The sequence below is a fragment of the Cyrtonyx montezumae genome, unplaced genomic scaffold, assembly GCF_038088225.1.
Source record: "Cyrtonyx montezumae isolate F1298 unplaced genomic scaffold, pur_monq_1.0 scaffold_3, whole genome shotgun sequence".
Lineage (NCBI taxonomy): Eukaryota > Metazoa > Chordata > Aves > Galliformes > Odontophoridae > Cyrtonyx > Cyrtonyx montezumae.
Genome location: NW_027072034.1, coordinates 3,619,223 through 3,632,927, shown reverse-complemented (window position 1 = coordinate 3,632,927; position 13,705 = coordinate 3,619,223). Strand labels below are relative to the sequence as shown.

The 13,705-nt window shown below is 42.2% G+C and overlaps 1 protein-coding gene across 1 annotated transcript; it reads right to left on the bottom strand.

The window, feature by feature from the left end:
* Positions 1–268: 268 nt before the first annotated feature.
* Positions 269–10,810, bottom strand: MTRF1 (mitochondrial translation release factor 1). Its single transcript, XM_065743991.1, has 9 exons — positions 10,327–10,810; positions 6,916–7,007; positions 5,967–6,048; positions 5,614–5,721; positions 5,349–5,521; positions 3,810–3,927; positions 2,137–2,273; positions 1,036–1,134; positions 269–454 (listed from the first exon to the last, which is right to left on the bottom strand). Exons 1-9 carry the CDS (start codon positions 10,808–10,810, stop codon positions 332–334), a joined length of 1,416 nt encoding a protein of 471 aa, XP_065600063.1. The 3' UTR covers positions 269–331.
* Between the last annotated feature and the right edge of the window lie 2,895 nt (positions 10,811–13,705).

Here is a 13,705-nt window from a genome sequence, read left to right as displayed (position 1 = left end):
TCCTGCCTCCAGAGCTAAATGTGCAGTATGTGCTATTTCTTCTTCTCCATCACTGTGATTCCACAGCTGTCCAGCTGTAATACAGACGAGAGAAGAGCTGGCTTCAAAAAGCCCTGCTGCCAACACTGAAGGTACATGCACACAGTAACAAAGCCTGCTCCTTTCTGCTAGGAAGATGTAGTAAATTCAACCCATAAATTTTCATATTTTGGCACAAATGAACGAGTAATAGCACACGTTAAAAAACATAAGCATAGATTTTAATCTGTCATCCAATAAATGTGTCCATTTAGTTACAAACCCAGTTCAGCTTTAGCTCCACACAGGGTCCTCAGCAGCCTCCTCCTCCTACAGACTGCAGGTTTTCTAGATGCTCTGTGAGAGCCTCCATCTCCGCAAACTCCAGCAACCTGTTTATTAGCTTATCCAGTTCTTCTTTGCCACTCAGAATTTCCTAAAAGAAAATAACAGCAGACCAAAGTGTTACAGAGTGTACCTCAGTGCTGCTGTGTAGCGGTGACTACTCAGAAGTCCTTACTGCTCTCCTCCATTACAATCTCTCTATTCCCACTCCCCACCCTATCAAATAGGAGCCATTCCTCACGCAGCACGTGCTGCATTCTCTGATGTAGTACTTCTGTCCTTCATTCACTCTAGTGTTAGAAGGAGGATTAAGCCAAAAGAATGACCGTAACTACGAGAAGCCCATCTTGTCAGGCTTTTCTTTTGGCTGTGGCAAATGTCAAGTACCTCTGATTCCACATGCTCAGCTGGTGGAGGGACTCACAGAGCTCACTAAGGAGGACTATGCACTGAGCATCACTCACTCATATGGCTGGAGAAAAACAGAGACCTAGGTCAGCTCGTTACTTCCTGAAGAAAGGCAGAGAAGTGTATACCTCTTGAATCAGCCATTTTCTATTGGAGTGTAAATAGCCATGCTGCTTTCCCATATGTTTTAAATTACTTTTACAAGGCTACATTTTGCTTTATATGGTGCAGCTAAGTCTTAAAACCCTCACAGGCAATCATTACCTTGATATTGCGTGCATCATATGAGATCCTGTGGTCAGTGACTCTGTCCTGGGTGAAGTTATAAGTACGAATCCTCTCTGACTGCGCTCTTGTTCCCAACTGCAGCGAAGAACCAGAGAAATACAACAAGAGTGACATCAGCCTCAAGGCCACGGAAGGCAGAAGGCACTCCCACAAAAGGCAGTGAGTGGGAACCACTCGAAACAGGAGCAGCACAACCTATGTCTGCTTCACAGAGGGGTGGCAAATAACATCTGGCCGTCAGAAACGAACAGAGTAAATCGAGCGGACACAAAGGAGTCCTCTGGTGGTGACGAGGAGTAGTGCAGTCATTTTAAAAGTCGAGCTGAACTCCAAGCTCAGCTCTCCTGTGCGGTTAAATGCCTTATTAGACTGGAGAATTACACACTGAAAACTACTTCGAGAAATGAGTGTCTTTCTCTTAAACTCCACCTGCACTCACATTTGTATTTCAAAAGAAGGGATTTTATATATTCAGAATTTATATAAATTCAGAATTTATATTCTAGAAGGTAATTTACTATAGCCTGATTTTCTATAGCATTAACATAAATGCAAATCTGAAGTCCTTCACACAGCCTTGAGAAGCCTCAAGCTGAAATTATTAACAGAAGATAAACGACTCACTGATTATGATGACTGAGTTAATAATCTTCAGGAACAACACACTCAAACACACAACCTGAAGTGAGCAATTAAAGAGCTAAGCTGGAAATGGAAACACACTGCAGAACTCTGTTATTATCAAGTATTTTGATTCTTGCTGGTTGCTACTTGCTGTATGTAGTGCAAACAGCAAAACATGTGAAGGATGGGAAAAGAACATTAGTACATCTAAGGGTACAGCCTGCAGCATAACTTGAGGCACCTCTCATTTGGACGTTTCTTTCTTCAGAGCTTACCTAACCCACAGCAAACACACTGGTATGGAACTGAAACGGCAGGCTTCTTTGTATACCTGTTTCTCCCAAAACCTACACCATCTTGTCAAGCACTGAGTTTCAAAAATGGCCTAAAATACAAGCCCATGAACAACACACCTACAACAAAGCTCCAAGTTCATCAATCGTGTTTTCTCACCTGCAGTTTCCTAGCTCTCTGCTCTTGACTCAGTTGTTTTTCAACGACCTGCTGGTACAGCTTAGCTCTCAGCACCCGCAGAGCTATTTCCTTGTTCATCTGCTGAGATCGCTCCTGCTGGCACTCAACCACCACTCCTTCACAGCAGAACATCAGAGACAACACAGCAAAAAGGCCATTCAAACACAGAACAAACAAGTAAAATTAATTCAAACACATCAGGCAAACAACACCTTCTAGGAGCGCTCCATCTTAGGAACCCTCCATCTTCCAGCTGCAAGATAAGAAACCATTTTAACACAATGCCCCAAACCATTAGTATGTTTTTAAACTCCTCACAGCTGCACCAGGAGCCTTGTTTGGTACTACACAAAAGTAAAAGATACCGTGCCATTTCAGAAAGCAAACGGTTCCTATGGAAATTCATCATCATTCTCTGGACACTGCCTACAGAGAACAGGTTTACTCCAGCAGCTGTCACATGAAGATTTGGCAACTTCCCCTTTTTATCAAGGGCACATTTAAAAAAAGTGTAATGCCAGTTTTCATAGGTTCACAGGTACATTAGGTTGGAAAGGACCTACAAGATCATCTAGCCCAACCATCAAATGACATTTTGAACGTCTTCATCTACATTAGTTCTTGGAAACTGGCAAGTTCCTTATTCTAGCAGAAAAGAGCATTGTAAGGTGCGAAACAAAGTGAATAACACCAAATGACATTGTTAGTCATCATTAGAAAGAATATCAAGATGGAAAAGAAAATAAAAAAATAATAAATAAATAAAGATAAATGCTCACCCGTGTCCTAGGCTAACAGTAGAAAACTCCAAAGGAGTGACCTCCAGAAAAAAAAAACTTTCCTCAGTGGTAGTCAGCCCTTAAGTGGGGTCTATGAGAGGTGGAGTCAGACTCCACCCCTTCCAAATCACACAGGTGCATTGCCTTCACCTGTGCTCGCACAGCTGACTCAGTGCTCGCCTCAGGTGATCAATCACTGGGGCTCAACAGCTCCCATACAAGCATCAAAGCCATACTGGAGAGCCTTAAACTGAATTATAAATAGTGAAATAAAATAAAAAGGTCTTCACAAGAAAACTCGTATTTGTTTTTACTTCCCATCTGACTTCCAAAATAAAAAGGCCAAAACAGCCATTTTCAAGCTGGACAGATACAGCCCCATTGAACTTCAGTACACATAAATCCTAAGAAAGACAGAGTGGGTCAGTACCTACATTAACTTCCCATCAGCACATTTTCTTTCCTACTTAACATAGAACAGCATTATCTAGTACTAAATGGAAATCTTCAAGCTCTTCTTTTTCTGTTCGCAGCAGCAAGGCAAAGTGCACCCTTAGCTGCCAATGGCCATTACTCCTGAATCAGTCAGCACAAATTATTTACACCTTCCAGACCGTCCCCATCACCCTTCATTTATTCTTTCATCCTTCAAAGATAGTGTATTCATTAAGCAACCCCAATAGCAGCATGTTGATCATTGTGTCAGTAGTTATGTTCCTCTTCTTACACAACACCTTGCTGGAAGTTGGCAGAACAAGAAGGGCCCACTGCCTTCTTGGCACATGGCACAACCCTGCAGGCTTACAGAGTCACAAACTCATTCCAGAATAGAGATTTAGAGTGATTAGAAGTACCAACCACAGCCAGACTCACCTGTGGGAAGATGTACAATTCTCACAGCACTATCAGTTTTGTTGACGTGTTGCCCTCCTGCTCCTTTGGCCCGGAACGTGTCTACACGCAGATCTTTGGGATCCACTTTAACATCAACCTGTTAGAAGAGAGAAAGAATCAAAGAAAATTAACTATTTTCTGCTCTTCCTAAAAAATATTCTGATTTCCTTTTCAATGATAGAGTACAAGAAATCAATTCTTAAAAACATACTCATTTACAACTGTATCTAAGTAACAGCTATAATTATTATCATAGAATGCTATGGGTTGGTTTAATATCACCTAACTCCAACCCCCTGCTATGGGCAGAGACACCTTACCCTACACCAGGTTGCTCACAGCCCCATCCAGCCTGGTCCTGAATGCTTCCAGGGAGGGGGCATTCACAACCTCTCTGGGCAACCTGTTCCAGTGTTTCACTACTCTAACAGTAAGGAATGTCTTCCTAATATCTAGTCTAAATCTCTCTTCCAGTCTAAAGCCATTTCCCCTCAACCTGTCAATACACATGCTTATAAGAAGTCCCTCCCCAGCTTTCCTGTAGGCCCCCTTTAAGTACTGGAAGGCTGCTATATGGTCTCCCTGGAGCCTTCTCTTCTCCAGGCTAAAAAGCCCCAGCTCTCTCAGTCAGCTCTCTCAGGGGAAGTGCTCCAGCCCTCTGATCATCTCTGTGGCCCTCCTCTGAACCTGCTCTTGCTCCAAATCCCTCAGAAAACAAGGTACGTCTGTATGGGAAGCAAACTAAAATCAGCAGCTAACAGAACAAAAATCCTGTTCAATGAGTAAAGCCTGGGTGATTTTTGAAATAGTGATGAAAACATCTCCCCAGGGAAGCACTACGTGTATCCAGATCCATCTAAGGATAGGAGTCCACAGTGACCTGGACCAAGTTTGAGCTCAGTGGAGAGGAAAGGAACATTCAGATCTGATCAATGTTGCAAAGAAAGCACTATGAGGAAGCAGGAGAATTCACAGGGAAAGCCTACAAGATCTCGGTTTGGTTATTCTTTGCATAAATTGCTAGTTTAAGTGAGAACTGGTGGTATCTGAGAAATCTCAGAAAGACCAACAACACACTCATTCAAATGCAAAGCATACTGTCCTTGATTTAACACCAATAATTTAAATGAACAAAAAAGTAGTAAAGGACTTGCTGAGTCACTTTCCCAGGCAACACTGTATATTTTCTTGGATATATTCCCCATCTTAATATATTGACTTAGTTTAAAACTGGCTTGCTCCAGTTTTGCACTCCCTGAAATGACCACTCATCTACTCGCATTTTCAGAGAGTAGCAAACATTTGTAAAGTTGCTTCTGATGACCCATTTAAAAAATTCAAGGTATGGAGCCAAGGCCTACTGCCTCCCAGAACCAAAGAGCTTGTGGTTTACTTGCTTGGACTTGCTCAAAGCTCTTGGGTTTCAATATAATCCCTTAACAGTACTGTGGTTTTAAATAACACCTACTCCAGTGCCAGCGATGCACTTCCTCGTTGCTCTGATTAACAGATAGTTACCTCCTCTGGCTGAGGGAGGACAATAACTGACATTGTCCCTGTATGAATACGCTGCATTCTCGATGACAGTCCGGTCTCAGGGATTCGCTGGACTCGATGAGTCCCTCCTTCATATTTCAGATGCCTGTAGACATCATCTCCTGAAATATGAGCAGCTGCATGATGCAACCCACCTATAGAGACAAATAATGCGTGGAAAAATGCAGCACAGAAACGCAGCTTTAATTTTAGTTGTCTTGATGGAACGTCTGGAGAACTATTGTACCTATCTCAGCAGGCACGTAGTTCAGAATGTCAAAGGTCCAGCATTTATAGTCTGCATAGTTCTGGTACATCTCAAACATTTCTTTAGTGAACTGTTGGCAGATGTCACCTATAAATATAAAGGCACTACAACATAAATAGCAGTTTGCAAAACGGCAGCCGCGAGTTCTTAAGATTTAACTGCAACAGTATTCGTGCTCATGAAACAGATTAATGGCAATAATAAATAATACAGCTTAAGAAATTATGACTTCATGCCACTGAAGTGTAAAAATGCATTAAGAATAACCCATAAGAGCCTTAAAAAGTTGGATGAAGCTTCAGAGTAATCTTTACTGTGGAGATTTTGCTGACCTCCAGTTGTTCTGCCAGCTGTCACTTCTAATATAACATGACTTTTATCATACTTCTCCTTTGGCACCAGAAGCTGGAAAAGCTGAAAAGAGAGAACAAGGGAAAAGAAAAAAAAAGAAAAAAAAAGAATGTCACTATCTCTTTCATGACTGTATCTCCTTGTAACGAAGCTTACAGCCGGCCTTCGCAAATGCCACGGCTTGAGCACACATGACCACAGATTTCTATTGGCAAATTAATAAGTAGGTCTAAAATCTGACCAAGTCCAAAGGCTGTTGCAGCTCAGTGCAGTTGGTGTGGAAATGGGATACGATGGTGCATTCACAGGAAAGCTAGCTGAAAATTCGATCCCACAGCGTCAGGTGCCAGGTCACCCACTCCAGCCCCAACTACCTTTGAGCACAGTTACTAGCAACAGCCCAGCCACTTTTCACACAAACATGGCCCTGCTGTTTCAGAAGGTTTTGTTTTCCATTTTCTCAATCTCAACATAGAAATGAGTCCAAACATAGAGCTTTCTACAGAACCTTTCCAGCTTCTCTGCTTATAATTACTGTTGCCACTTGCGGGGAGCTGCCAGCTGAAGGGAAAATGAAATATTGAAAGCTCCAATCAGAAACCTTTCCAAGAAGGCATGCTCTGCTGCCACAAGCAGTTACTTGGATGTCACACAAGGTCTCAATAGCACAGACACAGAGCTTCATATCCCCTTCAGCATCTCCAGACGGACAAGCAAGCAAGCAGAAATGCCTAAAATAATAAGCTTCTAAGATGCATTTGTCAGTAAGAAGCTTACTGGTAATTAATGTTGCCATGTCTTTTCAGGGAAAACAGAGAAGCTGGCCTTCTGTTTCATTAAATGCAAGTGTCAGAGTCTATTGGCAAGATCACAAAGGAACATTTTTCTGACATTCATTGATGAAGCTGTGTATTTTTACCTCAGGCTCACCTTTCTGCACAGAGTGTTGATTTTTTTATCAAGTGTTTCCTTCTCTTCTAAGGCAAGCTGTAGAAGTTGCTTCTCATCTCTGCTGTCTAGCTCTAAATTCCAACAACAGGAATAGATGTTAGGCAATCTTACTTAGCTTAAAGCAGATTGCAATACAGCTGTCAAAAGACACACTTCCCAGCATTTAAAGCTTGCAGTGCATGCAGTTCCATTTTGCTAGCATGAAATATCAAAGAAGAGCAGTTCAAGCCAGGATGTGTACTGCTAACGAAACACATTGCATTTTCCAGAGGTGCTGGAAGGAGCCACGGATATATTACCTGTGAATCCCTAGGCTACGACTCCAAGACTGCATCATACAGATGTCAGTCCCACCTGACAGTTACTCGCTGCCAGCTACAGCATACTGACAGTTATGTGACAGAGACTGACAGTGCAAAGGTAAACTCACCAAGAGATTTAACAAAACATGTCAGAAACACACCTGGAGAAAAGAGTGCCTCAGTCTTCTTTGCTACCACTTCTCATGCAACAGTAACTTCTGTTTCTAGACTAGCCTAGAAGCAGCTATCTGTGCAGCAATCTGCAGCCAGCTCATTAGGATGAGCATTAAACATGTAAGTATGATGACAATAATGAGGTTTCTAACCTTCTGTCTCCTGCTAATCAAGCGATCAATGAGACATGAGAATTATGGCTTCAACCACCAGGATATGCACAACCTCACTTCAACTCTGCTTTGCTTGAAGATATTCCCTTCCCATCTGCTCAGCCTAGATAAGTATTGCATCTAGTTTTGAGCTCCCCAGTACAGAAAAGGCATGGAAACACTAAAGGGAGTCTAGCTAAGAGCCACAAAGATAGTCCAAGGTTGAAACAAAGAAAACATGAGGAGAGGTAAAGAAAACTGGGCTTGTTCAGTCTTATAAAGAGCAGACTGACGGGAGGTTTTATTCTTGTATACAGCTAACTCACAGAAAGACACTGAGAAGTTCAAGACAAACTCTTTGCAAAGTATACTGTCATAAAACAAGACAGAAGAAAAACTATTTTGACCCTAAGGGTTGTCAGACACTGAAACAGGCCCACGGAGTTTGTAGGATTGCTGTTCTTGCATCTATTCAAGATCCAACTGAACAAGAGCCCGGTCAAGCTGTTCTAACCAGTCCTGCTTTGAGTAGAACATTGGTCAAAACTACCTCCAGAAGTCTCCTGCATCCCAAACAATCCTATAACTCTTTGATCCAATTGCTCTCTCCTACCTTTTAGAACCGGTAAACACCCTCAAGCAAAGCTAACAGAAGCTCCAAATCTTTCTTGCTGGAATTATAGAAGATGCCGATCACTCAGCATGAGATCACACACTAAGCAGACAGTTAAAAGATGGTTGGAGTCAAAAGAAAAATGCCAGAACACGGAGCACCCCTTCACTTGTTTTCTCCTCAGCAGCAAGTCTCAAGAACTGAGTGGGCTGAGGTGTTGAACCAGCTCTGCATTCCGAACAAGGATAGTGGTGGCTCCTTCAGATTGTAAGTTTCTAATTTACGTTCCATTTTGGTTGGTTGGTTTTGTCTTCCTTTACATAAAATATGACAGATCAACACGTGAGCCTGGCATCCTCTGCACTTAAGGCAAGAACTATATAAATACTCCTACCAGTATGTCACAGCTCCAGTTGAAAGACAGCACTGAACAGAAGGCTTTAGGTGGTCTGAAAAGCAGCCTTATGGATTGGCTGAATAAAAAGTATCAGATGAGGTATTGTCAGCAGAGCCATAAGGATGGGCTGGAGGTGATAAGCTTGAGGTCCAAATGACTGGCGTCCCAGCCCTGACCTTTAAGTTTCATTTAGCCTGCCTCATGATTCACATCACTGGTGATCCCTGGGAAACAGTATTTTCCTGCTTCACTGAGCGTTGAAAAATTACAATCCTATGCAAATTTAAATGAATTTGTGTATTACAGAGAAGAGGATCACTTAGGGAGCTAAAAAGAAAACAAAGAACAGTCAGATGAAGGGGATATCTGCATTTTAACTCAGCCACGTGACACAAGAGCACACACAGTATAATCAGGGTGCATTTAATTAGCTGCTTGGCTGTTATTTTATTTTTCCTTTCTTTCAGCTCTCACTCACTCCATTCATCCATATCACTATTTATGGAATTATCAAAGCCCTTCACTACAACTATTTGATGCAAAAAAAGTCCAAGTTGAAATATGAGTTTTGCACCTTTTTAATACTCTCTAAATCTCCTAAGAGCATTTGTTTCTGTCCCTTCTCGTCTTCACTCCTTTTCCTCTTAATCCACTGAAAAAAGTGGAAGGGGCAAGATTAAAGTATTTTCTATAACCACTGTTTTGAAAGCAGAAACATACCCATTTATTTCTAAAACTGAAGGATACAGGTACTTTCTATCCTTCTTAAGGAGGCAGAAAATGTTACCAGCTCCATTTCTACAAGCTTTGCTCCAATATGGCTTTTACTCATTTGTCAACATCCCTTGGTTCTTTCTCTCAGAATAACCAGGAACTTAAATCCTCCTCCTCTTGAACTGCTACTGATCGTTTCTCCCTTTTTGCTTTTCTCTTCCTTTGCAGTGTCAGCATAAGCCCCATTTTCTCCAGGTCACCATTTCTCTTTCTTACCTTAATGTCTGTGTTGGTGTAGCAGAATGCCCCACGCTTTTCTTTCCTACTGTATACAGTGCCTCACACTTCTGTGTGTTAGTACTTTCCAGCATGTTGAACCACAAGCTCTTTTACTGCCTGCATACTTTTTTTTCTCCTGAACAGTACCAAAACAGGGTCAATTTTTTTTTCTTCTTTTTTTTTCCCCCCAACTTACCCTGCAACATAGTACTGAAAAGCAGCAGCTTTTTGGATCACCATCAATTTTTATTCCTCGAAGGACTTCTCGAATATCCTCCAGGACATTTTAAATTTTGCCACTTATGTTGGAAGCTGTCAATTCAGGGCCTTACTATGAAAGCTCACATCGTTTGCTTATTCAGCACCAAAACTGGATAGCTGGAATCCCATTCTGAGTGATGTGGCTGTAGTCTGATGTTTTCCTTCAGTTAATACTGCTCTTGGCACTACCAAAAAAGAACCCAAAACAAACATTTCCAAACTACTTCTGCTTGATGCACAGCTCTGAGTCCAAATGACACTGCTTTCCCAAGTTGGCTGCATTAAGACTTGTATTAAGAGAGACAATGTAAAATTAAAAGGAAATGTCTGGATCTAGAAAGCCTTAAAAGCATGCAAGCTCCCAGGAACAGGCCAGACAGGGGAGCATTCCAAAGCTGGCTTAACTTATTGAAAAGCTCTCCTTAAAGGCTGAGCAATGAGGTTTATCACAAGCAAAGCCACTCTTTCAAAATGAATAAGTAGATGTGCTCTCCTCACCTCTGCACATAGTCTCTAATTCCTGGAGCTCACTTTCAGCCTCTTTGATTTCTTGAAATGCCGTTGCAATGGGGGATAGATCAGCACATCTTCTCCTCAGGGTTCTTTGTTCAAATTCATTATTTGAATCAGCACTTAGCAGACGATTAACCTGCTGGTATTCCTTGCTTAGAGTTTCCAGATACTTCTGCACGACTTCATGCTTCCACAATGCTTGGGAGTCCTGATGCTTCTTCCTAAGCTGACCGTGAGATGACAGAGTGCATCTAGACACATCCAACAAAGGTTCCGGCCTCCAAACTCCACAGCTGTACAGTCTCATCACATAACTGATCTTCTTTGCAACAGAAGGAAGAGGGGAATTGTGAAGCTGACCGTAACGGTAGCAACTGGAAAGCAGGTTCTTGAAAAGACAGACACTTTGTGGAGGTTTCATATTGTTTGTTATTCTTCCACCACCTGAAATTAGAAGGAGACGACACATGGACCACTTTTACTATCTAGAAAAAAGCATTTTGTTACAATAAATAAATAAATAAAATCCAACCTGTATCAGGCCCAAATTCCGTTCGTCACTACACTAACACAAATTCAACTGTTATAGACAGAACCATTCATTTTCAGTCCCAGTTTAAACTAGTAACTCTTATCAGCAACATTGTATAAGCGGGAGTTGGAAAAATCTTTTCCCTCATCTCCTCAGTGTTGATGCTGTGGAAGATCTACTCTAGACACTGCTTTACTGACAACAGCTTCACGTGCCATGCTTCTCAATGGAAAAATTGAACCATTTCCCACCTTACTGGCAAAACAAAAATGCTGCTGTGAGAAAACACAACTACAGTGCAGGTATCAAATCCTATATAAAGAAGGTACAAAATGTGCAAAAGTATATGCAATATCCTACCCACTACCATGATAGGATACAACTTCAGCAGGTGGACATTAGCAACATCAGGGTGACTTTGCAAAAGGTTAGTCCATGGGACTACAATATATTTGCACGAGATTACTCATCCATGTCAGTATTATGTCAGATATGGCAGCAGTGCTTTACTTCCTTCCCATGATACAGCTGTAGGTAAGGGACACACATATTTTCTATCAAAAGCGTGAGTACAAAGCTGGTACACTGAAATCCAGACCCTTTATTTTTCCATGGTACTTGATACATGGTTTTGCAGGACACAGGCTACCCTTAGCTCACTGTATGTCAAGCAACTTACTTTCATCCACGTGTCCTGTAACAAAGGAACAGCAATATATGGTAAAAACAGAGGTACTGCATCCTACTTGCCCAGACATCTATTTTACTGCCTAGACAAACTGCAAGAGCTAAAAAGAGAGAGAAGGCCTCTATTCTGCTTCTGCGTCTTCCCCAGGTTCCCCAGGGCTGGCAGGCACTACCAAACTCACAGCTGCACCTTTAAGGACCATTCTGATTTACAGAAAGCCAACAGTAATCTTTATGGATTGTTCCAGTGACTAAAAACAACTGTAGTAGAGAGATGACAGCTCTTTCACCAGCAGTAAGTCAGAAGACACAAATCAGACTCATCACCTGCACTCCTGGACTTAGTTCCTCAGAGACATGTGTTGGACTTACTCCAAAAGATTTAATTTTGCTGATGTAATTGTTGGTACCTCTATTTACTTCCAAGTCAGCATGGTTAGTCATCATCCAGTCAAATGATGACCATTATTAACAGAAATACTGCTGGAGATAGAGCTAACAACATGAGCAAACAAGAACTAATTCATTGTAGAGTTCTGCCTGAGCTTTCAGAAGTAAAGTCCTCATTTTCAAATGCGTAAAGACCTAAGCAACTGCATGGCTCCAATCCTCAAGAAAATCAGAGATTTTGAAATCGATTTTTTTGTTGTTACTTTGACAAAACAAAGTTATCTCCTCCTTAGAGTGGTGCTGTCACCCTGCGCTTGTGTAGAAATAAACTCACATAAAACTTTTACAGAGCCACGTATGGCAGACTGCCTATTAAGTGCTTCTCAAACTCGTTCTTAGTGACTTTCTTACATGACAAAATTACCCACTGGGCAGCGTGAACACATCAGGAATCAAAACCAGTCTGTAAGAACGGCAACTGCAATCGTCTCATTAAAATAATAAAAAGATCGGCTCATTTCCAGTTAAGGGACAGCTATCAGTGCTGTAACTGCTTTAAAAGCTTCAAAAAATTACTTGTAATAATCAAAGACACTATTAACTCAGTGAAACGGATTCCGTAGAATGCATCAGAATACATATGCATAAGGGAGGAGTTTCTGTAATGCAGCCAGAGGGAGGTGCCTTCAAGGCCTCACGGGCCCTCAGCCACCTTTCCATATTCCTCTGCCTCCCACCACAGCTACACCAAGCATCCCTCCTGCAAAAGCCAGGCACGGAAACCAGTGCAGCCCTTCCCAGTGCAGGGCTTAGTGGGAGACCTGGAGGGCACCCTGTGAGCCGGAGGCCGGCAGGCAGCTGCCGGTGCTTGCCCTGGCTCGGCTTGGCTCAGCCTGCAACCCACAGTGGGCAGAGAGTGGGCTCCGCGTCGCACACGCAGCCCACAAACTCACCCTCCCCCGATGGAAGCGCCAGACGGGCCCTGCCTCACATCACGAAGCCGTCGCGGGCGGGAAGTAACGCGGAAAGACTCGCGCTCCCAGCATGCCTGCTCACAAGCACAGCTCCCAGCGTGCCGCAGCGCCTGCCTGCCTGCCTGCCTGCCTGCCTGCCTGGCACGGCCCTCTGGCGCACGGCTCTCCTGCAGCCGTAGATTATGAAATACTAGCCCCAAAATAATTACAAAAAGATCTTACAAGTAAATCTACAACCACCTCTTCAATATTTTCTTCACAGCTGTGTAGTTGCACACGCTGGCTTTAGCAAACGCTTTGGCTACAAACACAACAACAAATGGGAATAGCCCTGTTTTCAAGTTCTGTGTTGTTATATAAGCGGACTTTCCTGTGTACGTTCCCAAAACACGGGCTGAAAATACACCGAGTTTCAAATCTGTTTATTCAGAGGTTGTTGTTTTATGTAAACTTTACTAAAATCAAAGTTCCACTTTACGTCAGAGCTGGCTACAGTTATACTTAACGTGAATTACTGCTACACTACACAAGATGAACATCAGTCATAAAATGCTAATAAACATAACTATTGTAATAGTTAAGCGAATGGGCAGTTGTATAATCTGTTTAATATTATCTATACCCCTCATTATATTGATGTTGTTTTAAAAAGACTTTCCTAGAAATATTTATTCCTATCTCCACCCAAAAGGCCAATTTACTCCTATGTATGTCATGGGAGGAAAATGTATTCAAACCTCAGATGAAAAATTCTGCTCCCTGAAACTGATGCTCTCCTTAT